General features: G+C 38.9%; 4 protein-coding genes across 4 annotated transcripts in view; 2 read left to right on the forward strand and 2 right to left on the reverse strand.

The window, feature by feature from the left end:
* LOC139951259 (BOS complex subunit NOMO1-like) overlaps positions 1–2957 on the forward strand; it is a 32900-nt gene extending 29943 nt beyond the window's left edge. Inside the window, exon 28 of the mRNA XM_071950049.1 lies at positions 316–2957. Coding sequence (XP_071806150.1) covers positions 316–549 — 234 coding nt within the window. The 3' untranslated portion in view covers positions 550–2957. The remainder of the gene's footprint in view (positions 1–315) is intronic.
* On the reverse strand, positions 886–25224 carry LOC139951258 (PR domain zinc finger protein 10-like). The gene is made up of 8 exons (XM_071950048.1): positions 25195–25224; positions 22498–22644; positions 20799–20952; positions 19778–20152; positions 11872–12018; positions 11017–11120; positions 9699–9948; positions 886–8766 (listed from the first exon to the last, which is right to left on the reverse strand). Exons 2-8 carry the CDS (start codon positions 22636–22638, stop codon positions 5651–5653), a joined length of 4287 nt encoding a protein of 1428 aa, XP_071806149.1. The 5' UTR covers positions 22639–22644; positions 25195–25224; the 3' UTR covers positions 886–5650.
* Positions 12494–16747, forward strand: LOC139951517 (uncharacterized). The gene is made up of 6 exons (XM_071950448.1): positions 12494–12523; positions 13491–13518; positions 13890–14015; positions 14218–14371; positions 15166–15293; positions 15428–16747. The coding sequence occupies exons 2-6, from the start codon at positions 13516–13518 to the stop codon at positions 15872–15874; spliced, it is 858 nt and encodes a 285-aa protein (XP_071806549.1). The 5' UTR covers positions 12494–12523; positions 13491–13515; the 3' UTR covers positions 15875–16747.
* LOC139951609 (putative nuclease HARBI1) lies at positions 17012–18884 on the reverse strand. The gene is made up of 2 exons (XM_071950576.1): positions 18232–18884; positions 17012–17732 (listed from the first exon to the last, which is right to left on the reverse strand). Exons 1-2 carry the CDS (start codon positions 18882–18884, stop codon positions 17438–17440), a joined length of 948 nt encoding a protein of 315 aa, XP_071806677.1. The 3' UTR covers positions 17012–17437.
* Positions 25225–25974: the final 750 nt, after the last annotated feature.

Genomic DNA, 25974 nt, shown 5'->3' on the forward strand with positions numbered 1-25974 from the left:
ACAGCAATTTTGATGTAGGAAAATGTAACTAAACAGGGATGTGATTTCTCCAGGTTTTTTTATAGATCAATTTCATGAAGAAAAAAAAAGACGATAAAAGCGTACAATAATGCCCCATATTGCAGAGTAGGGCTTTTAAACCAAAGATAAATGTTAACATTTGGCTTATTGGTCACAAGTTTTTGAATGTCCATGCTTTCGCGTTTTGCGCTCAGAGTTCAGTTTTTTTTTCACATTGTAGTTAGTCCAAATATTTAGTCTTTGTCATCATTTGCTACCATCCCATTAATCTGGAAAAACTTCTTTTTTTTACAGCGCCGTTCTGTGGACCAAGAAGTATCGAGTGGTTCCCATCTAGCTTTGCCGCTGATTGTAGCTTTGATTGCGATCGGATTCAACCACGCTAAGGTTCTACCAGTACTTCAACAATTCAGCCAATCATTAAAGACCTTTAGTCAACCGAGCATAAGTGAAGTTCGAGACGTGGGCGGAGCAGGCGAACAGGATACCAGATCTATTAAGAAGAAGCCTAAAACACGAAAAACATAATGAGAGGGAACCAGACTAAAGTTTTAGGACTAAAAAAATGAAGTAATTTGAAGCAAAAAAAAAGAAGAAAAAAAAGAAGCAACTGGGTGACGTGTAATTTTGAGGCCTGGATTTTGAAATGGTGAAGATACAATCAAGTCAGGTTTTCGGAGACGCCATGTAATGAATCACTTAATGAGCTGTGGTGGTTTTGAGAAGAACCAGTGGTTTAACAACTTGGCGTTTCGATCAGTATGCGCTGATCGTCTTCACGAGGCAGACTAGATTTGTCTGGGATTGGTTTATGGGTCCTGTAAAAGTATTGTGTGCAGCTTGGTGACACATTTTGACTGTATATTTTGTCGTGTTGATTGAATATGAACATTGCAATGTTTATAATTGGTTGTTTTTTAGTTTTAATGTTAGTAAGTCTTTTTTGTAGGATGAAAGGATGTTGAGATTTTATCTGTGTTGCGAATACTCCCTTGGTACTTCATGCATATTTATGAGGTTAAACCATTTACATATTTATGAGGTGATACCATTTATACATATTTATGAGGTCATAACATTCTCTGATTGGCTAAGAAGTCATAGCCATACGGAGTTTTATGGGGGGGGTAGGGTGGACTGTGTAGAACTTTATACGTTGCTTATCTGCAGAGGAAACCACACAAATAGGGGATATTGGGGAGGTTTCGCACACGAACGGATACGCATACGTTTAGCTATCCGAAACCTACTTAATACTTCTAGCAAGCGGAATATCAGTGTCGTCTGCACGTAAAGCGGATAGCAAGTAGAGTATGACGTCATAATGATGAAGTTTCCGTCGCACTAACCGTATCCGTTCGCATGCGATATCTATCAAGTTCTCAAGGTTTGAACCAGTGGTTAGACTGCAGGACTTGCAATCACATGGTTGTGGGTACGAATCCCCCAAGCTAAACTGATAATTTCACAATACATGTAACTAGAATAAGTATTGTCGTCTAGTGAGAGCGAGGGCTTGCGCTTGCAGTAACCGGATGAGAGTTCAATATTTCATGTGTAGCCACAGACCTGGGCCCAGCTTCATCGAGCTGCTTAAGCACAAAAAGAAGCTAAGCACAACAAAATAAGGCTCACCAGAATAAGGTTACCAGCCAAACTATCATACTACATGTACAATTTGCAACTGGTATCCTGCTCATTACGGCTTAGACAATTGTTACTCAAAAGTTTATGCCTGAGCCACTTTATGAAATTGGGTCCTGCTTTGGTTGTGACATGCATGACAACACAACCCCTTCAAAAACATGATTTTTGTAGAAGTTTATAACAAAAATATGCAATTCACACAATTTTGATGAAGATTAAAAAATATTTGACACAAAAAAGTATCTGCTCATATAACTTCTTTATTTCATACTATGGTGTTTTAGTGCTTCATAAATTTTCTTCTGCAGGTACATGTAGGGTCTTAGATTGTTTTTTTTATCGATATAGTGCTGATTATAGACAAAATTATAAAGAAAGATTCAATCGAAGTCTCATGTGAAAACTGATTATAAACAAAATTATAAAGAAAGATTCAATCGAAGTCACATGTGAAAGTTTCAGCTGACTACAGTGTCTACTTGCTGAGAAAACGGCACAAAACTTGTCCCGTTGAATCCATCCATGTTAGCAAGGTGATATAGCGTGTACAAACTTTTTCAGTTTTAAATGTTTTTGGTTACGATAACTTATCCAAACCACTTCGAAGGGAGTCCTTTCTTAAAATATATATTTGGTTTGCTGTAACGCCATGTGTGTATCTACTTTACAGGTACAGTTTACCGTGGAGTAGATTTATCGCATGTTCGGGAGACTTCTTGGTTCTGAAAAGAACTGTCCTGCTTTTTAACTACTATTTGGGCGGAAGGTAAAATTGGCTGGGACTACTACTTTAGCTTATAGGATCGTAGTTAACTGCACTACCCCGGAGTCTGTTCTTGAAATTGGTCTTAACGTTTTGACTAGCTTGCTCTAGTCATCGTCAGGAGTTAACACTATCAACACACAACAGCTGAATTTCTTTTCAGTTTTTATGGTCATTAATTTTGTTCTTTACAAATCTATGACCCTACTTTTAATACAAGTAATTGAAGAAAATAAAGAAAATAATTTAAATTACTTTTAACCAATTGTTTGTACAGCAAGTGTTGAGGTTTCATCTTTAATAGACTGATGCCTTATACATGGTGACCCATTCCTTAGAGAACTGCATTGCAATTTTAGGGAACTTGACTGACTGTACAAGATCAATTAACAAGTGAAACAAAATTCAATAAATAGTTTGAGGGGAAAAAAGAAGTAAATTGTACCCCATACACAAAAACCTATGCCCAACAAAAAAGAAATAAGAAATATTATAAACATGCCTCAGAAGGCCTGTATTTAAGATTTTTAAACTCAAAGAAAAGGTGATAATATTAAAAACACAATCGTTCAAACTTCTCATGTTGGTCAGAACTCAGACACAATGATCAATAATTATTGGTGTATCCTCCAACTTGGCATTATCTCAAATTGCAATAAATATAAACACATTTTTCTGCAGTATTTACATGTATTTACAATAATCTGGTGTACAAATTGGCCTCGTGACTGCGGGCCACGAAAAAAGTTTCCTAAGCGCTACTTGCATGATGGTTGGCTATGCGCAGCAAAATTTTCTGTAGTTGAGTCACAGAAAATTTTTTTTTGATCGTCCCTTTTTTTTTTGCGGATGGGGGAGGGAGGGTTTTTTTTTTTTTCTTTCTTTTTTAAAAAGTTTTTTTGACATGCCAAAAATATATGAAATCAAGAATAAAGAAATCATCACAATCACTTTAAAACAGAGGGTTTGTGAGGTTTTTTTTTTTATGTTTTCAATAATTTTGTCAAATAAATTTAACTCCTAGATGACATTTTCTGTAAGCTTTTTCAAACAACTAAGCACAGTATAGCCCAAGTAAATATTTGAAGAATTGTTCTTGCTTTGCCAACATGAATAAAAACCTTCTTTAAACATCTTTTCCAACCTGTTCATTTTGAAGAATAAAAATATCAGCTGAAAAGGTTTTTTATTATAATAAAAAAAAATTTAAAAAAAAAGAAAAAAAAATGGGGTTGGGGGTTTGAATGGTCGGGCGGGACGATCAACAATTTTTTGTTTTATGTTGCCTTATGGACAGCTTTCTGCGCTCTGGTAATTTTTGTTATGAATGAAGTACAATTTATCACCGACAACTTTCTGAATTCGTACATGTGGTGAAAGAATAATAACCAAATTTTGTTTCACAAAAATTGTCGTTAGAAAGTTGATTAAAAAAGTGCCTGTTTCTTCCAATTCAACTCTTAAAAATTACAATTGAAACAATTAAAGTAACATCTTAAAAATAAAAGTTTGGCTACAAATGTGTCTTACACACAATCTGCAAGAAAAGGTATGTAATTAAATTAAAGTTTCCAAAAGGGGAAAACAAATTTTTAAAGCTTACTTTCTTTAGACGTGAATTTATAGACCAGTTAGGAAACAAGTTTAATTCATGAATGACGAATTAGAAAACAAGTTTAATCTATGAATATTCATAATTCATCAAGCCAATCAGATTTACGAGTGTACCTGTGCCTCTCATTTTAAAATATATGCGTAATGTAAATGCAATTTTCCACGCTAATTTTTTCAACATAATACTTTACATTTTCAACACACAATTATTACTAAATAAAATTACTTTTTATACCACTGCCCAAAAGTATTGAAGCGTATTGACGCCACATGAGAGAAAAAAGTTCACTTCGCTATCGTGTATACTTGTACACAGTCAATCATCATGTAATTTATAGGCGATGTGACCTCTGACGTCACACGAAAACCATAACATGATTCGCGCACATACCGCCGGGCAAAACCTTTGTGTTTTGGCAGCCAGCTAGAAAGTGTATGCAATCTTACCATGACTACGCGTCTTTTTGCCCGGCGAAACATGACGTACACAGTGTTTTTTCAACAGAGGGCGGTTTAAATGTAAACATAGGTCACATCGTCTATACATGTACACTACATGTATATGTTTGAACATATCATGTACATACACAATCAGTTGGGAATTATTGTTTGTGTCTGATAACTTATCGTGTATGTACTTGATAACGGGTCGACAATATGCTTCCGTAAAAAGGCAACATACATGTACAATTTTCAAACTTAACAGTGACAAAAGTCAACACATTTTACAGCTTTGGTTGAAAGACTTAGTTAAAATTTCAGACGTTTTTTTTCTTTTCTGTTCTAACATGTCTAAGATCATTCAACACATTTTTTACAATAACTGAAATTTCGAACTTTAAAAAGTCAAACTAAATTACCTGAAGCCAGGTTGATGTAAGTGCAGGGATTTCAAGTTTGCAGCTTAACAGCAGACAACTATCTTTTAGTAGGCTGTATCAGTCCAAACTATGTTGATGATTCTGATTGGTCAAACAGTACTTAAAGAAACATTACAGAATTGGTTTTGCTAACAAAACAGTTGCTGGCAGTGTAAGCACTTTATGTAATCCACCAGATACATAAACTGACAAACCGGTAGAAGTTCGAGATCGATCGTCCATCTGTGTCTCGAGAAAAATAAAATATTGAAAAACCGATTATAAATTTTGGATTGCACCGACGCCAAAACAAAAATTTATAAAATTAGATTATTTATTTCTCATCAAATTTGAAATTTAGGACAGAAATATTTCAAAGGAAAGTTTCTACTATCATCATCACCGTGTAAATCATGTAAATTTGTGATTTTCACGATTTCTGTTTCTTACCAATTCTGTAATGTTCTTTTAAGCCCTGTTCATACTACTTGCGAATGCTTCGTGCAGAGTGGATTTTCTTGTGTCACAATTGGAAAAACAGTGTGTTGTCCTTTTTAAGTCACCAAATTTTTGCAGGAAGTTTGGACCGAACTTTAGAGGGTAAAAACAACAGAGGAACTGAAATCTTTCACTTTGAGTTTAAAAAACAGTGCGTTGTCCTTTTTTGCATCTCCAAAGGTCTCTTTGAATGTTTGCATTCGCAGGAAGTAAAGAAATAGAAGAAATGACATCTTTCATCTTGAGTTTAACGATACTGGGGTTGATAATTTGCCCATGTGCGTTGAATATACACCGTTGGCTGCTGTTGCTGCTGTGTTTGCTGCTGCTGAGCTTGCGGATCTTGCTGCTGCTGTTGCTGCTGCATTGGTATTGGGGAGCTCATTGGTTGCACGCTATTCTGAAGATTTAGAAGCTGTGGTTGGTACGGGGAGTCCGTCTGACGGAGTTGGCTGACATCGACTGTAGGTTGCTGCGTTGCTGATATCCCACCGTTCGACGTCGCACTCTGCGTCACATAGGTGACTGGAATCTGTGACACGGCAATGCTCGTTGGCGTCATGGAAATATGCGACACTGGAATCTGGGCGTTGGTTACTTGCGTCACCGGGATTTGAGAGACTGGAATTTGGGTGACTTGAATGGTCTGGGGCTGCAGTTGGATCTGTTGACCTGGTTGTACAGCGTGTTGAATGATACGTTGTGTCAGATGTTGATAGTCGCCGACTGGTTGCTGACGGAACTCTATGGATTGTGAGAGTTCGGACATGGCTTGAGTCAGGAGATCTGCCTGTACAGCTTCTGATTGACCTTGGCCCGTATTGGTGGTGTCGATGTATCGAATCAGCTCCGGTTGACGAATGATCTGATGGTCTTGATTATTCTGCTGCTGTTGCGCAGCTTCTTGCGCTGCAGCAGCAATTGTTGCTATAACATGAGCTGCCTGGCCGTGCAATGAGGACGTCAGTATAGGCTGCTGTCCCTGGCCCGCTACATGATTGGTCAGTGCAACTGGTGTGATGGATTGGACCTCGCTGACCTGTTGATAATCTGGTGCCTCCTGGATGTAAACTGTTTCTGGCATCCCGTCCTGAACGTGCGCCACAACAGCTATTTGTGTGACCTGGCCCTCCTGGTATAAATTTTGACCATCTTGTTGCAGGACAGTCACTGTGGCCGGTGTGGTAGAGAGTGAAGTCTCCATCGTCTGTACTGGTTCCATGTGCTTCTTCCTCACGTGATCCATCATCTTAGCTTTAGTGCTGTACTGGCGAGGGCAGTGGGCACAAGCAAAGTAGTGGGTTGTAGTGGTACCTGCTGGTGCCGTATGAGGATCTCCAAGAGGACTATTGGGATCTCCTTTTGTCTTGCGCAGACTTGGCGGAACTATAGATCCTGGATGATTCTTCAAGATGTGAATCTTCCTCTTACTACTGCTCTTGTACACCTTCTCGCAATACGCGCAGAAGTAGTTGCGGTTTGGTTTTACGATTGGTAGGTTCAGTTCTGGAACTGACTCTGGTGGCGTTTCGGGATGCTGCTTGGCAAGATGGTTGACGAGCATTCCGCGTCGCTTGAACCCGATGGAGCACAGTCTGCACTTGAAGGTGAATGCGTTGATGTCTGTAGGAGCAAACTTTGGTTTGAATGGTGCTTTCCGAGGCTTGCTTGCGATGGCGAGATTTGCGGCCTCGCGCTGGGGGTTGTGCATTCGGTGCATGTGTTCCTTCAGCTTGTCTTTCCGTTTGAACTGTTTGCCGCAGTTAGCGCACAAGAAATCCTTGTGGTCAGAATGCCGTAACATGTGCAACTTTAGTTTATCTGGTCGGGGGAAGATCCTGTCACAGTGAGGGCAGGGGAACTCTTTCTGCGAGTGGAAACCGCGGATATGCTTCCGGATCTGAGGGTAGTCCCTGAACTGCTTACCACAATGCGGACAGGTGTACATGCCGTTGACACTGTGGTACGGGACGTGATTTCTGAGTAGCTCCATGCGGTCGAAGCCCTCTTCACAGAACGGACACTTGTAGTATTTCTGCCCTGAGTGCACCTTCATATGACAGGCGATGGCTGAGTTACTCATAAAGCGCTTCCCGCAGACATTACATTGTAACGGCTTAAAGGCATCGCTGGAGTGAATATTAAGATGCCTCTCATATTTAGCTTTGTCCTTGAAGACCTTACTGCATTGCCCACATCGGTGGATTGGGGGTGGCTTGTCGACGACGGGGCGGTTCTTTCCATGGGCGGATGCATGAAGGGCAAGAAACTTTCTGTTCTGGAAAACCTCATTGCATTCTGGACATCGGAGAGCGCTGTCTGCAGGTAGTGCTGGAATTATACCTTCCTGATTCTGTGGTTGCTGATTTGAACCGGAAGGCCAGTCTCCCGGGAATATGACATTTTGGCTCTGTAGCTGTCCTGGTGTGTTTGCCACAAGGTTTTGGTTCGGGTACTGAGGAGGTGGCACAGACACTTGTCCCATTTCCTGAACACCAGGAATTTGCTGAAAGGAAACAGAGACTGCTGGCTGTTGAGAAGGCTGCATCATGGATGGTTGTTGCTGTTGGATCGTTGCTTCTGGTTGGACAGGTGGATTAGTGGAGATTTGCATCGGAATGATCCCAGAGGTAGCCTGAGTGAGAGGATTGCCAAGAGGTCCACTCCTTGAGACCATGACAGGTGTAGCAGCCCCACCTTGAGGATCAAACTGCTGCCCTGTAGAAGTCTCTCCAGCATGATTAGCACTGACTATAGATGAGGCATCAACCAGCAGACGAGCTGCCACTGCCATCGGACCGTCCTCGCCTTCATCCCATTCTGGATCCGTCAGAGATGGCGAGTGAGTCAGCTCATGGAGATTTAGAAGCTCCTCACTCTCAAACTCGAGATCGCAGCTGTCGCAACCCCACATCGACTGACTTGACTGCTTCTGAAGCGGCATCCCCGGGTACTCCCCTTTCTCTTCGTGACGTCTCAAGTGCCTGGTGCGGTTGTAGATATGAGCAAAGGTCTTGTTACAGATGTTACAGGTGAAGTTCTTCTCGCCAGAATGCATGACCATGTGTCGCTGCAGACTATACAACCTGGGGAAAGACTTGGGGCACATGTTGCAGTTGAACTGTTCTGGTTTCTTGCGTTGGACCCGTCGAGACTGACGCAGCTTGGCCTGAGCCACGAGCTGCTTCCTCTGATAGCCTTCAGGGTATTTTCGAGGTCTTCCTCTTCGGCCTCGAGGTCGGCCCCGGGAGGCTCGACTGTGCAAAGCGTCGTGGGTTGCTAAATGCTTCTGAAGTAGCTCCGACGTCCTGAACTTTCTACTGCACTCAAAACATGGCCAGGAGTTTTCCTTGTCTTGAAGTTCTGTTTGAAAAGAAAATTGGGAGCAAAACAAAAGGCTTGGTGATTAAGAGAACCAATGCTGTACTTTAGTGTGACAAACTTACAAGATGAACTTGCAAAACTTAGCTGGCACGAGTACAAGAAGAAATATTTTCCTCATTCTATGCCCTAAAATATTACCCCATAAGATTCTCCCTCGAACAGTTCACAAGATTTGATCCGATTGAATTGAGGCACCAGGAAACCGCAGAGAGATTGTTCATCTCGAGTAAGGAGAAACTATGGATAAGACGTCTCTAGACCATTCAACCTCATTGTCTGAACATCCAAAAAGGAAATGACAACTTTTTGATTTTGCCTTCTCTTTACAACACATCAATTACTTTTCTCTCCCTCTTCCCATCATTGATTTTGTCTTTTGTGTTTCATACTTTTTTTGTGGTCAAAAAAACCCCTTCCCCACCCACGTTTGTTGTTACTATCCTCTTTGTTCATCCCCTGCTTTCCGTGTGTGTTTTCATCTGTATCATATTAACACTTGACTGCTTTTGTTACACCAGCATATCTGTTTGTGTTTTTTGTGTTGTCATTGAGTCTTTGAGAGAGACTCTGCTAGGGTTGAAACGTCAGGCAACCAACTACTTTTCGGCAAGATTTGATCTCTTCTCTGCCCAAACCGGGCATTCAGGTTGGTGTAGTGGTGTCTTGCCTCGCCTTCCACCTCCGGGACCCCAGTTTGAATCGCGCCAAGGGGTACTACAAGAATTGGGTTTTCAGTCCCTACTTGACGTCATGGGTTTTCCCTGGAATAAGTCTTTGGGGTTTTCCTCCCACATCTACGACTTAAATTTCTTCATTGTCTTCTCTCTTCTCACTTCGCTCATAAGAGCGTTTAGAATATATAACCAAATCCAAAAACCAGAAGATGATAAAACCCTGTTTTCTCAACTAACCTGCCGCTTCCTCTGCTGTTATTTCTAGCACCTTCTCTCCAATGAGCTCAGCGTAAGACTTTGCATACCACACTTTCAGCTCCGTCTTGGGTTCCACGCTTTTAATGGTAGCAAAGTAGATGGAGTTCTCGAGTTGGAACGCAATCAGATTCTGCTCACTGTAGCGTTTTGCCGGCCGGATGAAACCCATCCAGTTACTTTCCTGTTCGTCGGAGCAGTCGAGATAGGCATCTTGTCCATCTCGTTTAACCTACATAGGGGAAAATATTGAGACGTCAATTTTCTAGGAGAAACAAGTGTTTCTAGGAGGAACAAGTTCTTGAAGGAGCAAGTTGAGTCGCACATGTTTAGTCAACCGTGATTGACAACTGAATAGCAATGTACATGCACATGGACGTACACACTCAAATGACTCATGTGGGATCCAAGTCAACTAACGGTACTTGTTGTCTAGGTACGTGGAATTACTTAAAGACACTGGACACTATTGGTAATTGTCAAAGACTAGCCTTCACAGTTGGTGTATTTCAACATTTATGCATAAAATAACTAACATGTGAAAATTTGAGCTCAATCGGTCATCGAAGTTTGCAAGATAATAATGAAAGAAAAAAACCCCTTGTCACACGAAGTTGTGTGCATTTAAATGGTTGATTTTGAGACCTCAAGTTCTAAATCTGAGCTCTCGAAATCAAATTCGTTGAAAATTACTTCTGTCTCGAAAACTATGGCACTTTAGAGGGAGCCTTTTCTCACAATGTTTTATACCATCAACCTCTCCCCATTACTCGTCACCAAGAAAGGTTTTATGCTAATAATTATTTTGAGTAAATACCAATAGTGTCCACTGCCTTTAAGCAACAAAATAGGGAATAACTGATTTGAAACAGGTTGAGGACAGCTCCATTTTTGAATAAAGTCAAGTATTTAAGATGATCAAACATACTGATAGCAAAATTTCAAACCCTAATCAAGTTAAATATTATAAGTTATCACACAAGGTGAGTGGAATACGGAAAAATATAGCGCTTTTGCGTCCCATATCCAACGAGGTCGTGTTTCCAAGAGCGCGCATGTGATAACAAATTTATCTTCAAGCAAACTTGAAGCCTGACATAAAACACACAAGACGCAGGTAGTGATATTAGCCGTGCAATATTATAAGTTATCAAACAAGTGCAAGTGGAATATGAAAAAATATAGCGCTTCTGCGTCCCATATCCAACGAGGCCGTATTTATTAAATTATACAATAGTAATTATAATTATAATTTCAACAGAAAATGAAAATATTAAGCAGCGTTCGAGCTTCAACTTACCAGCCATTTCAATGTTCCTTTGTGTAAGAATTCTTGTCGTAAGATCTTGCCCTCCATTGGACCAAACTGGGTGCGCTTTGGAATAACTCTCTTCGCAAATACACCTGCGCATCGAAAGAATCAAATGAGTAAAGTATGTCAAAGTCAGAGAGAAAAGTTTATCACTAAATTCTTAAACCTATTTTCCTTGATTGATTTACTAGGATCCTTCCTCACTCTTAACAAAAATCAAACACACAAACTCTTAGTGCAGCATTCAGTCCAACACCAACAGTAACCAAACACCCAAACTGTTGGACTTGTTTACAAGGGCAGTCTTCGGTCCAACACCATACAGTAACTGCAGTCGATTTCACGAAATGCTAGGATTAATCCTATCTCGATGGGTTCAATGCGTTCTGAAGTCTATTGGTTATGGAACTTATAAGTTAGGAAGAGTTTGGTGAAAACGACGGCTGAACATCAAAGTAATTTTCCACTAAAATATTTGATTTCGAGACCTCAGATTTAGATTTTGAGGTCCCGAAATCAAGCATCTGAAAGCACACAACTTTTGTGTGACAAGGGTGTTTTTTCTTTCATTATTATCTCGCAACTTCGACGACCAACATAGCTCAAATTTTCACAGGTTTGTTATTTTGTGCATATGTTGGGATACACCAACGAGAAGACTGGTCTTTGACAATTACCAAACATATCCGGTGCCTTTAAGGGTTCAGGAAGACACTACTTAAAGAATTGTGGGAGTTAGCAGAGTTCCCTTGACGGGAAGATTATCTAAAAACTTGAACCCTTCTTCAAGACCCACATCTTATCATAGGCCTCCCCTCCTCCTTCTCATCCTCTTCTACTCACCAACTTCATTATTCTCTACTTTGAAGATTTGTAGTTGACTTGGGAGACTCGCTCGAGCTCTGGAGATAACAGGGTTGTCCGAGATGGTCTGTAACGCTCCCTGCTTTAAGAATTCCTCCTCATCAAGTAAATCCTGATCATCTTCGACTAAGAAAAGAAAAAAAAACAAGACAATTAATAAGTAATTGGTTGAGGTGAGGCAACATTAACTAAAGAGAAGGTATCTGTTTGGTAATCACCCTGAAAATTAATGGCAATAAGAACCTGGTTAGGAGCCTACAGCAGTAATTGAAACTATATAACGCATTTTGAGAAACATAAGATACTTTGAAGTTTTATGTCTAAAATAACAGTATTTATTCGATGACTCCAGGGGGGTGTTTCATAAAGAACATAATACAATTAATCTTAACTATCAATCTTAAGTCTGAATCAATCTTAGTCTACAATTAATTGTAAAAATCTGTTTCATAAAATCAATCTTAGCGTAAGATCAATCGACCGTACGAAAAGATTGATATCAATTGTATCTTAAGACTTCAATTTTATTGACAGAGCCTAAAGCGCGACCTTTGACCCAAAACACACTTTTGGGCTCTCAAAACTTTTTGAAGTCGGCCATCTTGTTTTCATCGTGAGTGGTGGAACCGTGGTAAGTAGAAAATAAATTCGATTCTTTTATGATTTGTTGTTGGATTAGAACGTTGATAGTTTGCTATTTTATAGTTTATGTTCACAGGGCTCACTTAAGTGTTCTTGAATGAAAATAAACCAAGCACATGTGTGGTTTTTAGCGACTTAAAAACTGCTGTTTTTCAGCGTGAATCGCCAGTGACGGCGTGGGGGCTAGCGGTGCATAGTGACCCATCAAAACACACTGCTAATTACGGTGCACACTGGAGGGGGTGTGGCTATAGTTTTATTAGCTATGAAATTTGTTAAGTTGGTTTGACTTCATTATATTAATTTTCAGGCAGTTTAGTACATAAATTGGGTTCAATGTTGATGTACTTACGTGATTACAACTGATTTATACCAATTCAAAACCATAGAGTAGACAATTTTGAAGAAATATTTTTGTCAATGGATCACTTGATTGAATGGTAATACCATTCAATCAAGTGGTCTATTGACAAAAATATTTCTTCAAAATTGTCTACTCTATGGTTTTGAATTGGTATGCTGTCATATGCATAGCATTCAAATTTTACCTCATGTGGTTGATATTTTTATCACTTAGTTGTACTTTTATACTTTATAAATTCAGTAGTCATGGTTTATTTAATTTGATCCATAGTCACATTAGTTAGTCTGGTTAAAAGTCTGATTTGTAGGCCTACTCTTATCAATATATTTTAAGGTAAAATACTAAAATGTCATTCAATAATGGAAAAAGTATTGAGTGTTCATGTTTTATCATGACCACTAACATAAATTTGTTTTAATAAATAATAGTGTACCGTATGTTTTTTTAAATGTATGTTACTTTGACGTACTCCAAATTATTGAGTTGCACATAATTTGAACAAAGTACACTGCCATGTATTTGCAGTATCCTCACTGTAGTTCTTACTGATTGATTTGGGTTAATAATATCTGTTGCCATGTTTTTGTTTCAGATTCCAAGACAGAAACACAGAAAAAATGGTAAACAAAAAGAAATCAATAAATAAATAAATTGATCTTGCTTAAGATAAATACATTTACATGCACTTTCCAATAATTACTTAATAAAAAGAGATTATCATAAGATTATATAAAGATGAATTTTATTTTTGCTTTTAATCTGACAGCTCACTCCAGAGCAAAGTTGGTGCAAACAATATTGCAAGATGCTGTTATTGAGCAACTTGGTTTTAACATGATCTTATTTATCTTTCCTAGCAGGAAAGATAATAAGCACATTTTATGACAACAACATTTTTGCAACATATACAGCCGTATATGTGAGGAACTGAAAAAAACAAAGGTAAACCTTTTGAACAAAACATACGTTTTTGTTTTTGTTTTTTTTTCAGGGCAAAAAAAAGGGCACAAAGCCCAGAAACAAAAACTTCACTACCACAGAGATGCGAGTACTTTCAGGGTTTGTAAAAGCAAACACAGCTGAGCTGTATGGGAAGGCAGGCCATTGCTCCCAAAAGGTAAGCTTTAAGCATGCATTCTTGCAGGTAAGGATTGCTAGGAACTATTTGGCTACTATACATGTATGGAGGAGTAAAATTGTGGGACTTGAGAGTTTTTTTACTCTACAATCATGACATGGACTTGCCACTGTGGACTTGTGATTCACGGGTCACATTTTTAAAAACTACTAGGTGTATAATGTTTTTTATTAAAATTCAGGTCGAAGCTAGGAGACAGAAGTGTTGGAGAATGGCTGCCGACACCTTAAGGATGGCTGGGGGACCTCAGCAGAGGGAATGGGTAGATGTGAGAAAGAAGTGGAATGAGTTAAAAGTACATGCACTCAAATACAACAATGAGAAGAATATTACCGGTAAGTTAAAACCTCAAATTAAGCCAGGATAAAGTGAGTTTTACAACTACATTATGAATGACAAATTGTGTATTAAAAATTGTCCTAACTTGACTCATTTTGTTAATTAATTGGATTTACTATGCACTGTTTTATTTGCTTTGTTTTTAACAGCAAATAGACTTACATGTACATGTACCAAGTATTAATAATAACAAGTTATCGCACAAGCCCGAGTGGAATACGGAAAAATATAGCGCTTCTGCGTCCCATATCCAACGAGGCCGAAGGCCGAGTTGGATATTTGATGCAGAAGCGCTATATTTTCTGTATTTCCATGAGCGCGCATGAAATATCGTATTTATCTTCAAGCAAACTTAGCGCAGAACATAGAACACACAATACGCAGGTAGTGATATTAGCCATGCAATAAAAATTATAGGTTTTTATCACCACTCCATTCTGCGAATCTGATTGGAGGATTAGCTCGTACATGTACTTGAAGATAATTATTGTTGTTATTATTATTATTATTATTGTTATTGTTATTGTTATTGTTATTGTTATTGTTATTGTTATTGTTATTGTTATTGTTATTGTTATTGTTATTGTTATTGTTATTGTTATTGTTATTGTTATTGTTATTGTTATTGTTATTGTTATTGTTATTGTTATTGTTATTGTTATTGTTATTGTTTTGTTATTATTATTATTATAGTCATTCAAATTGGACTCATATAAAGTAAATTAACAAACATTCATTTAAATAGTGGCGTTTAAATAATTAATAGGCATGAACTTATCAAAATTTTCAGGAGGTGGATCAATGCCAGCCAGGAATGACACATATGAACATGTATTAGATGCCTTGGCTGAACAATCCAAAATGGGGATCCATGGGCAGGACACTGAGACTGATCCAATACCACCAGTTGACAGTGAGGTAAGTTTGGCAACCTAAGAAAGGATGGTACTGGATGTTATACTATTTAAGCTTTGTCTTGCTCGCTTGCTTGTTTGCTTGCTTGCTTGTTTGTGTCCTATTGTATACATAACTGTATTGTCTGTTTACTTCAGTGTTCAGAATCAACGGAGGACGGGTCTTCTCAAGAGAACAGCACCAGCAACATTAGTAGCAACAACGGTAACACCATGAGCAGCAACAACGGTAACACCATGAACAGCAACAACGGTAACACCATGAGCAGCAACAACAGTAACACTACGAGTTCCAACAACAGTAACACCAAGAGCAGCAGCAACAGTAACACCAAGAGCAGCAGCAACAGTAACACCAAGAGCAGCAGCAACCGTAACACCAAGAGCAGCAGCAACAACATACATGTAGTTAAAACAAAATCAGCAGTACATGTACGAGACCATGAAATTCACGAAGAGCTGTTGAGAGTCGAGCATTTGAAATTAGATGTTATGAGACAAAATCTGGAGGTGCAGAAAGGCATGTTGGAATGCCTTCAGTGTTTGACATCATCAACAATGTTTCATTCCATGCAGGAGGCCTAATTTAAAACTAAGTGTTTCTGGTTTTTCCAAAGATTGTTGAGTTTTAATCACAAGTTTTTAAACACTCGTTTTACTTGTGCACAGATACATTTGTTATAATAGTTGTATTCAGGCCTTGCTCTAAAGCTTTTAGGCAGCCAACTGTGCTTTTCACTTGTACTTTCAGGAAGTTTCAGTATCCTGATAGATTTGTGCAAATAAAATTTGTTACAACCCGATCCAATACGTCTTATTATAAACCACAAATAATACAGAAAATTACACAGTATAAAGCTCAGTGCTTTTATAACAGATTTTAATAATAAAGAAAATTGAGTACCACAGGAAATATTGTTGTATTTGTCTCAGATTTGACACAGGTAAAAACCGCCTCACGATAAAAATAAAACATCTTCAAATATAAAAACGAACATTTGAAAAAGGTAGGTTTGGATGTAGCCTTTAGTGCTGAGGTTGAGGCCAAAAGTTAAGCAATTTCACAAGTTCCCATTTTATTAAGTTTTTTGCTCTATCTCAGGTGCTATTGTCAATAGCTTTATAAATTAGAATGACAACTAATTCAAATTAATTTAAAGATGTACATATGTGGGTTTAACTGTTTACTCAAAGATGCCAGCAATATATTTAAAATTTAAAGGATGTGTGATGTTCTCAATTGTTTTACTTTAAAGCTTGTTAATATTAAATATGAAACATCTTACAGCCTACTATATTATTTGTGTTATTGGTTTGTTTTTTGTTTTTTAGAGAAGCTCATAAAAACAGGCAATTTGCTCGATTCCACCACCAATGTCATGTGCTTACAAGGGTTGGTAAACTGATTTAACTGTTAAGAGGTAAATGACCTTTGAAATGTCCATGAATAGCGCATGAATAAATTACGCAACGGTGATGTCGGTGGTGAAATTGAGCAAGTGTGTGAGTGTTCTATCCCCTTGCAATAATAGTCTTTCCTCCCTTTTGACTCATATTATGAAGGCATTAAAGGCAAAGTTTGACAAACCAAAAATTAACAACCTTATTATCACTAAATGAATTGGGACTAAACAAGACTGATAATTTTACAAAGTTCAAATGAGAAATAAATTCTGGAAATTGCTTGTAAAATACAGGCGATGCACCTAATGTACACTGGTTTTCGAAGGATAGTTAAGGTTCTTAAAGACAGTGGACACTATTGGTAATTGTCGAAGACTAGTCTTCTCAGTTGGTGTATCTCAACATATACATAAAATAACAAACCTGTGAAAATTTGAGCTCAATCGGTCGTCGAAATTGCGAAATATTAATGAAAGAAAAAAACACCTTTGTCACACGTAGTTGTGTGCTTCTAGATGGTTGATTTCGAGACCTCAAATTCTAAACCTGAGGTCTCGAAATCAAATTCAGGAAAAATTACTTCTTTCTCGAAAACTACATTACTTCAGAGGGAGCTGTTTCTCACAATGTTTTACACTATCAACCTCTCCCCATTACTAGTTACCAAGAAAGGTTTGATGCTAATAAATATTTTGAGTAATTACCAATAGTGTCCACTGCCTTTAATGGAACAAAGCTTCATATTTAGCCAAAGAAATTGTTGATGATTTCTTCCCTGGCAGCAGCCCCTGTTACCGCAGCAGCATTGTCATTATCTTCATTGTCTTCATTGTCTTCGGCGCCGTCTTCCTGATCATTTTCAGGATCAAGATGAGGTTCTCTCAATTCCTTGCTAATGTTAAAGAGCACACAGCAGGCAACAATAACATCACATGCTCTCTCGGGTATAATTTGCATGCCATGGCCAAGCAGACACCGGAATTTGTTTTTCAGCTGCCCGTTAACTTGCTCTATTACTGCTCTTGTGGTAGTTTGAGATCTGCATGACATAAATAAAAACAAAACTAAAAATAAAACAAGCATTTTAAAGGCAGTCACTATCGGTAATTACTCAAAATAATTATTATTATAAAACCTTACTTGAAAACATGTAATGGAGAGCCTTGATAGTATAAAACATTGTGAGAAACTGCACCCTCTGAAGTAAGGTAGTTTTTCAATAAATAAATAAATAATAATAATAATAATTTAAAAAAATGAAAAATGTAATGATTCAGCAGCAAAAAACGTTCGGGAGAAACCAAGCAAGTGTCACTGATTGCATAGCTTATTGCCTTGATTTTTCATTGATCAATTACTTTTTATTATTTTTGGTGTTACAGTACGGCTTAAAACTTTGTATGCCCCTCAACCATCAAATTTGAAGCGGTGCATTTTGCTGAGTGCCCCACACCCCACATGACCCAGCAATGCCTCTACTAGGGCCTGTAGCTCTGATGACAGCCACCTTTGTTTGGGGGCTTGTTTATAATATTTACCTGTTGTAAGCTCTTTCTCCATTGGTAGCAGGATTCGCCAATGGGGTCATCAACCATGGTCGAACTGGGTACCCTGAATCACCAAGGAGGATGCCTTGTAACTGGCCACGTTCAAATAATTGCCCGATGCGGCTTTCCTGCAATATCCGGCTGTCGTGTGTGCTGCCAGGCCACCTCGCGACTACATTTGTTATCATGAATTTCACATCACATATGAGCTGGATGTTGATGCTATGTTTGCCCTTCCTATTGACAAATATGTGCTCATTTTCTCCAAGATTGCATCCATGTAGACATACATGTGTTCCATCAACGGCCCCTACTATTTGGGGGAAGCCTGCTTTGGCAAAAAAATCCCTCTGCGTCCCTTGCACTGCTGCTGGTGTTGTCGGGAATTTGACAATGTCATTTCGAAGACGACATAATTCAGGGGTCACTCTCCTTAATACTCGAGAACAAGTGGCAATACTACACCCGTGCATTTCACTTGCACAATCGAACAAGCAACCAGTTGCATAAAAACGCAGGGCAATGAAGACTTGCAAACTGGCTGGCAATGCATGATTTCTCCTTGTGGGATGTTGCAGGCGGTCCTCTATCATGTCGATAATATGGATGCATCCAAACCGAGTGAATCTATACTTCTTGTACATTTCAACATCATCATATACATCAAGAGGGTTCTTTCTATCTCTAAACACTCTCTCCCTACGCAAAGCGCGACGATTGTTCATCAAGAGGAGTTGAAGCGCCATGATGTATTTAGCAAATGAATGATGTAAAAGGCAGCACCAATATTGCAACTCTCTGTGTTTATTTTCCCGCCAAATTGTCACATATCACTTAAGGTTAATTGTCTTACTCCTACAATTGATCTAGGACCATGTGTGAGGCCAAGATTGATTCAGAGTGAAGTTAAGTTTGATATTGATCTTAACTTTCTTTATAAAACGGAGATAAGATTGATTGTAAATTTGAGTAGTTTAAGATTAATTGTTGGGAGATAAGATTGATTATTGGGAGATAAGATTAATTGTTAAGCTTTATGAAACACCCCCCAGGCCTGTATGCTTCATTTTTGAAAAGGCAAGGGCACCAAGGCATTTTCTCTTTGACAAAGGGCACCCTATGAGGAAATTGTAAATTTCTACTTGAGCATTTCAAGGGCACCAAGGCAAGGGCAAGGGGCAACGGAGGCAATCGCCTCCGTTGCCTCCGTGAAGTATCAGGCCTGTGAATCTGAGAAGCAATACCGTGTAATGCTTTACAGATCATAATTTCCTAATAGGGATTATTCTTCCTGCATACTCGCTCCGCATTTTCAGCGATATCTCAAAAACGCAAAAAGGTTAGTTTGATTGTATACAACTACACTAATATAGGATTCAATTCAAATCCATTCAATTAATTTGTTCATCATATGAAAAAATGTGAATTTTGAATTGGACAGTAAAGCATTTCAAAAAATTACATTAAAACTACACCAACACTTTACAGATCTCCCAAATCATTAATGTTTGCTCGAAAGGTTTTTCATGTAACTCACTCATTGACTCAGCATTTAAGCCAGATGTACTAGGGAGCTGAGAGAGCCTGGTTGAGCGTCTTCCTTCAAACTGATTGTCAGATGCTGAAGAAGGTCCGGCTCCAGCATCCTCGACAATCCCACCGCTGCCGCAAGATATCAAGACAAGAACATCTCCACTTGGAGGTTGCTCCACATCTGGTTCTACCACTGGTGGTGGTGGCGCTACCCCCATTCTGTTCTCTAATGGTACGGTCACATTGTAGACTGGAGCAACTGCAGGCATTACGTGGCTGGCTGATTGAGCGGGTGGTTCCATTTGATGTAGGACAGGGGAGTCTGGAGGTAGACTTGAATCCGGTGTGCTGGGATTCTGTACAGGAACTGCTTCATTGTCTGAAGTATAAAAAGATATATAATTACTTTGGGTCTAACAAAGAAAAGTTGACAGGACTTGGAAACCACAAGACTATTGGACTTGTCCAGCATCCAGTCATGAGTTTACTAGCCGAATGCTAAACTGTGGGCCTGCAGTCTAGTGTCAATTTCGAGCCATGTAAACGACTGTCTCACAGTGGCTTTTGAAACAGATACATCAAACTTAATTAAGCGTTTATGATCACCACTCTCTGCACTGTGCAAGCGCCAAATTTCTGCGCTAGCTGTGAAAGCAAAGAATCCTAGTAATGTGGAGTATATGCATGTGCAGAAACAAAAATTCCCTGCCAACCCATGAAAAAAATGCTTGACGTAAGTGCAGTAATTCCTGCTTTTTGTAAAGTGCAGATTCTTTGCGTACGGAAAGCAGGGCTATTATATGATTTGGGCCCAGAAGACAGCATAACCAGAGCAACGAGTTTAGAATAGACCGATCCATTAAGCTCCGCCCCATTGCGTATTGACCAATCACACTGTAGGCTTGGTGCGCGCGACAGAGTTGTGTAGAATGGCATTGGAGAGGCTTACATGTTCTTGCTCACATGTGCACCGCGGGCAAGCCTAATGGATCGGTCTATTGTTATAGAGGGGCCATTTTATTTACCTGGTGTTGCAGGTATTCTCTCTGCTGCTTGGTACGCTACAGTAGCTATATCACTCTCTCTTACTGTAGACTGAGGTTCGTTGTCGCTATAAGCTTGACCACTGGGTTGAGGTTCATATCCCGCCATGTATGGTCGAAAGGGTCGGGGTCTCTGCTATATAAAGACAAAAAATAAACAATGTCATCATCAACTTTTTTTGATTTGTATTATCCATTTAATATAGATGCTTTCACTACTCAGACTAAGGGCATGTACATGTACACCTTTTTTTTTAGATTTTGGACCGTTCGAATGTATTAAATTTTAATGTAGATATTTACAAGAAAACAAACCCAGAAAAATATTTCTTTTTTAAAAAGGTGGTCGTGTTTTTCAGATACTGTTAAGAACCAGGAGTGATTATAGCAGTCCTTATTTTCACATTTGGGGGTATTTAAAGTCAAAGGCCCCATCATTGTGACCGCAGTATCTCAGAGTGAAAGGTCTCTAAAATGCATAGAACTATCCATAGTTTTTTTATTCATATAATTTTTCAGAGTCATACCAAACGTACGTATAAAAACACCTTAAAGGGATGCTGCAGTGAATTAAAATAAAACAGTTAATTTTGCTGTCATTTATTTCTGATATATGTATTGAACCTCAAAAAATTGTGGGTTTTTTTTTCCCCCGACATATCTCACTTGCGTAATTAGGGAATAAGTCATGCCCCCCTTTTGTGGATTGTTACCGCCCCCTACCATTGACGTCCAGCGGGAATTCAAACATATCGTCGGAAAAAGAGTCTGGTCCCTAACTACACGCGCCTAGGTACCAGGCCACACAGTGCATACGTCTCTATAAGCACACAGCCAGGGGGCCCGACGGCTCAGGTTCCCGACATGACGTCACGTTTATGCCCCTTTTAGGGGCGGGGTGGGTTCCCCTAATCTCTTGAAAACCATTTTTAAACTACTTGCGCATTTAATATAAAAAAAATATAAAAAATATTTCAGGTTTAAAAAGTCATGTTTAATCGCTCAAATTATTAAAAAAAACACTGCAGCCCTTTAAAAGAAATTCCTATTTTGTCTGTACTGTGGTTGTGTCAATAATAGCTTCTTTGCTGTGTAGATTAATCCTTGAGTTCTTGCCGCACCGGCTGATAGGTCATCGGCCACCAACCTCCTAGCTTAGCCTTCAAGGCTGTAATAAGGAGCAACCTACTGAAGACTGAGAAAGCTCGTCTTTATTATTTAATCTATTTGACTTCATATAGAAAAAAATTTACCCCTTGCACGCGCGTCACACGCAGTGACTGATCTGCACTCACCATGTTGGTGGGCAAGTTAGGTTTGTGTGTATCAATGCCGCGTCGCCTAAAACGTGCACTTTCACTGCATAACGCACAATCCCCCCATAGAGTTATATATAAAAACGTACAGTGAAATTGCCCACCAGTATGGCGCATTTAAGATTTTTTTGATGATGATGTCAGGTGAAATGGGTCAATAGGTCCTAGTCTTTGAGTATTTGAGTCATGGGGAATTTGCGTATACTACATGAGACTAGAAACAGGCCGTTCCTAACTTCCTCAAGGGTGCTGCTAAGGATGTACAAAATACTTCAACACATGATGACCTGGAGATCTATTATTACATTCACATCTCCAATTCACATCTCCAATTCAAATTAATTAAATAGGGCTGTTCCACCTACCTCCACCAACCCCTCTGAGCTAGATACTCCGTTATGTTGCATTGGATCGTCTTGTTCAGCGGATGGATACGTAGGTGCGTTATTTCCACTCTCAACAATATAGTGCGGTGGCCAGACTGGTTGTCGACCGTCTTGTTCCATATCTTTCTAAATGTTAAAATTGAAACAAAACAAATATTTAATCTAATAGATGTTAAATTTGCATTGGGGATGAAGATTATTTATTTGGTTTTTAACCAATTTACACCGATGTGTGTTAGTGTTAGCAATCAAGTTCTGTGAAAAAATCACAGGCATATTACTCGGGTTAGCCTTGAACCCAGGACCTTTGCAATTCTAGAGCAGTGTCTTACCAACTAGACCAACGAGATTGCCCGGTGGCTAGAGGCAGTTCGAATCCTACGTTTAGCAGCGGGTACTGCAAAAGATTTAATAGATGTTAAATTTGCATCGGTGATAAAGAATATTAATTTTGGTTTTTAAAATTATTTAATTGCGTGTCAATGAAAAAAAGTGGCAAACAAAATGTTATGCAGTGCTCGAGTGTGGGGGGTGGGGGGGGGGTGGGGGGGGGAAATTCTTCACGACTACAGTAGGTTGTTCAGGCCTTGAAGGGGCCACAGTAATTTTCCTCCGTTTAGGGGCACTTCTGTTAGTTTGCACGTCGTGTGCTTCATTTTGAAAGGGCAAGGGCACCAAGGCATTTTCTCCTCAGTAATTAAAGGGCACCCTATGAGGAAATTGTACATTTCTACTGTAATGTATTTCAAGGGCACAGAGGCAATGTCCCGAGGGGGCATATGGAGGCCTTTGCTGCCTCCGTGAAGTATCATCGGCCTGGGTTTGTATTGTAACCTTGCAAAAGAACAGGGCTTAACGGTAATTGCTTTGGTGCCGTAGGTTATTTCAACACCGGTTGTTGTTTAACATGTTTATCAGACCAGAATTATTTTCACAAGATTGCCAGACTTTTCAGTAATTAATTTACTGGCCCGACACTAAAAACTACTCAGCACTGGCCTCGGATGAAATGTAAAATTTTTAGTAATTAATTTACTGGCCCGACACTAAAAACTACCCAGTACTGGCCTCGGATGAAATGTAAAATTTTCAGTAATTAATTTACTGGCCCGACATTAAAAACTAAAAACTACTCAGTACTGGCCTCGTATGAAATGTAAAATTTTCAGTAATTAATTTACTGGCCCGACACTAAAAACTACCCAGTACTTGGATGAAATGTAAAATTTGAGCCCTAGGGATTACAATGTTTTTTTTTGTTTTTTAGGGCCCCATATTAATTTTCATGGAAGACCGCCATTAAATCTATGATGATGATAGTTTCAAAACAACACATTTTTATTTATGAGTCCCACTTGACGTAAACTAAATGACATGAAATTATTTCCACTCCGTAAACATGTCGTTCTCTCTGATGGAGAAGACCAAATATACCCTTGAATTGTTTGTAAAGTTTATTTTTGTGTTGTGTGTTGTTGTTGTTGTTGTTGTTGTTTTTATTTCGGGGGGGGGGGGACTGTCAATCAGACTCAACCGAAATGCTTTGTAAGAAGACTTTAAAACTTCAACTGGTATGGACAAAAAAATGACCTTTTAAACATTTAAGCATACTTTTAGTAATAAATAATAAAATAATGGTCAATTAGTAGATTTTAGCACTAAGGTAAGACATTGCCAAGATTCGTTTAAATTCAACACAATCATTTGGTTTGAATAATCTTCCAAAATTACACCCATCCCCTTAATTTAGTTTAGCCCAAACAAAAGTTACATCCAATTATCACACAGCATTTTCTGATCATGGCTTCTCCCATTACGATACAGAGTGCAGGAAAAACACCAAGTCTTTTCAGTTCCTCTACTACTACTACAGAGGGACATGACATAATACACAACACGTTTAGACTCTGAAAGAAAAAAATGGTAACGTCCCACATTGGCACACTCCATTCTGAGAAAAGCCCTACAGTGCAGTGGGCAAGCCCATCAACCCCCATACAAACACGCACACAATGCCGCGGAGGCACTTTTGGACCACTGTACCACCCCTGTTCACAATAATTACAAGCCTATCCTGAGGGACAAAATACGGACGGATAAATATATCATATTCCCTCGTGGAATCACTTCATTAATCAAGCTTAGGTTCTCTACTTATATGTGGATCCTGTAAAACATTGTGAAAACGACGACTAGTTGTGTTACTGCGCCTGAAAATGCTAAAATAATTATGAATTTGACCTCAAATAAAATCAGCACGACGCCATTTTGGGTGATGCGACCTCCCCTATTTGACGCAATGGCTCGAAAATATCACGGCAAATCCCCCGTAAAAACAACCAAATAACGGTTAGAAATTTAAGCAATCCTGTTAAGTAGAAATTAAGGAAACGTTTTATGTGCACATATTGGGATATTAAATGGAAATTTCATGAAATAATTAACGTATTCCAGCTGTCAAGAACAAAGCATAAAAAAATTTAGGTGTGATAAAAACGACGGAAGGGTACGAACGATTTCCACCCATATTTACGATAAAAAATACTTATATTGCCACATTTTTACAATAATTTCACGAGGAAAATATTTTCTCGTATGGATAGTGATTAATGAAACACAAATAAATCGTCTAAAAATTGTAATTTTTCTTAAAAATAACTGCACATTCAAACTTACCTGATACCTCCGTTGATCAAGATGTTTGCGCCTATTTATTTCTAATCCCAATATGAAACGAGCCCTGTGATTGGCTAAAGTTGTTACGACCAAATCACAATTTTTAGGGTTTTTATGGAAAACTAATGCGTATTATTTTGTTTAGTTCTTCAAATAATTACCACTAACATACTAAAAAATACCTTATACTTAGATAAAATGGTTTTCTTGTAGATTTGTTTTCATAAATTAGCCCAATTCGTGACATCGTTTTGGCCAATCACTTTGCACGTGAGTGTAAACGTGTAGCGGTGGACGATCGTTAGAAATAAAATCTGAATAATTCATGACATGCAAATCTAAAATGGCCTATCCCATTTCTCCACTGTCTACCGCTAGAGCTACCCGCATCCGGGTTTTGCGTGGCGTCGCTTGATTGTTGCTTGCGTGCGATGGGACGGGTGCATTGTTGAATCCCCTGTGGTCGCCTCCAAAAGTCCATGGGTGGGGGTGGGTTTTGGGCAGGGTGAGCGGAGTTGGGGGGGGGGGGTCTGTGTGACTTTGTTTGGTCACATCAAGGAGGAACATTATGTTTCAATTTCATAGCATGGATGGAAGAAGGTACCCATTCCTGCAGAAGATTGGTCGGATAGAAGTAAAAAAAAAATAAACTAGAAAAAGCTGTTGCATGACTGCCTATAAACCCAACTTGGAAGAAGAGTCTTTTCGTGACCCTTAGAAGTAGTTTTGTTTTCAAGCAAAGCCTCTGAATAATCGAAATAATAATAGGCGGTCACTTGG

The sequence above is a fragment of the Asterias amurensis genome, chromosome 19 (genome assembly GCF_032118995.1).
Source record: "Asterias amurensis chromosome 19, ASM3211899v1".
Lineage (NCBI taxonomy): Eukaryota > Metazoa > Echinodermata > Asteroidea > Forcipulatida > Asteriidae > Asterias > Asterias amurensis.

Excerpts from the sequence above, each read along its gene's own strand:
- LOC139951517 (XM_071950448.1), top strand. Across the intron at positions 14,016-14,217 it reads CAGGCCATTGCTCCCAAAAG|GTCGAAGCTAGGAGACAGAA; the intron begins GTAAGCTTTAAG and ends ATTAAAATTCAG. Across the intron at positions 14,372-15,165 it reads CAATGAGAAGAATATTACCG|GAGGTGGATCAATGCCAGCC; the intron begins GTAAGTTAAAAC and ends CAAAATTTTCAG.
- LOC139951609 (XM_071950576.1), bottom strand. The coding sequence starts at position 18,884 with ATGTACAAGAAGTATAGATTCACTCGGTTTGGATGCATCCATATTATC. Across the intron at positions 17,733-18,231 it reads GGAGAAAGAGCTTACAACAG|ATCTCAAACTACCACAAGAG; the intron begins GTAAATATTATA and ends TATGTCATGCAG.
- LOC139951258 (XM_071950048.1), bottom strand. The coding sequence starts at position 22,638 with ATGGAACAAGACGGTCGACAACCAGTCTGGCCACCGCACTATATTGTT. Across the intron at positions 11,121-11,871 it reads AGTAGAGAATAATGAAGTTG|GTGTATTTGCGAAGAGAGTT; the intron begins GTGAGTAGAAGA and ends TTCGATGCGCAG. Across the intron at positions 8,767-9,698 it reads AACAGCAGAGGAAGCGGCAG|AACTTCAAGACAAGGAAAAC; the intron begins GTTAGTTGAGAA and ends CTTTTCAAACAG.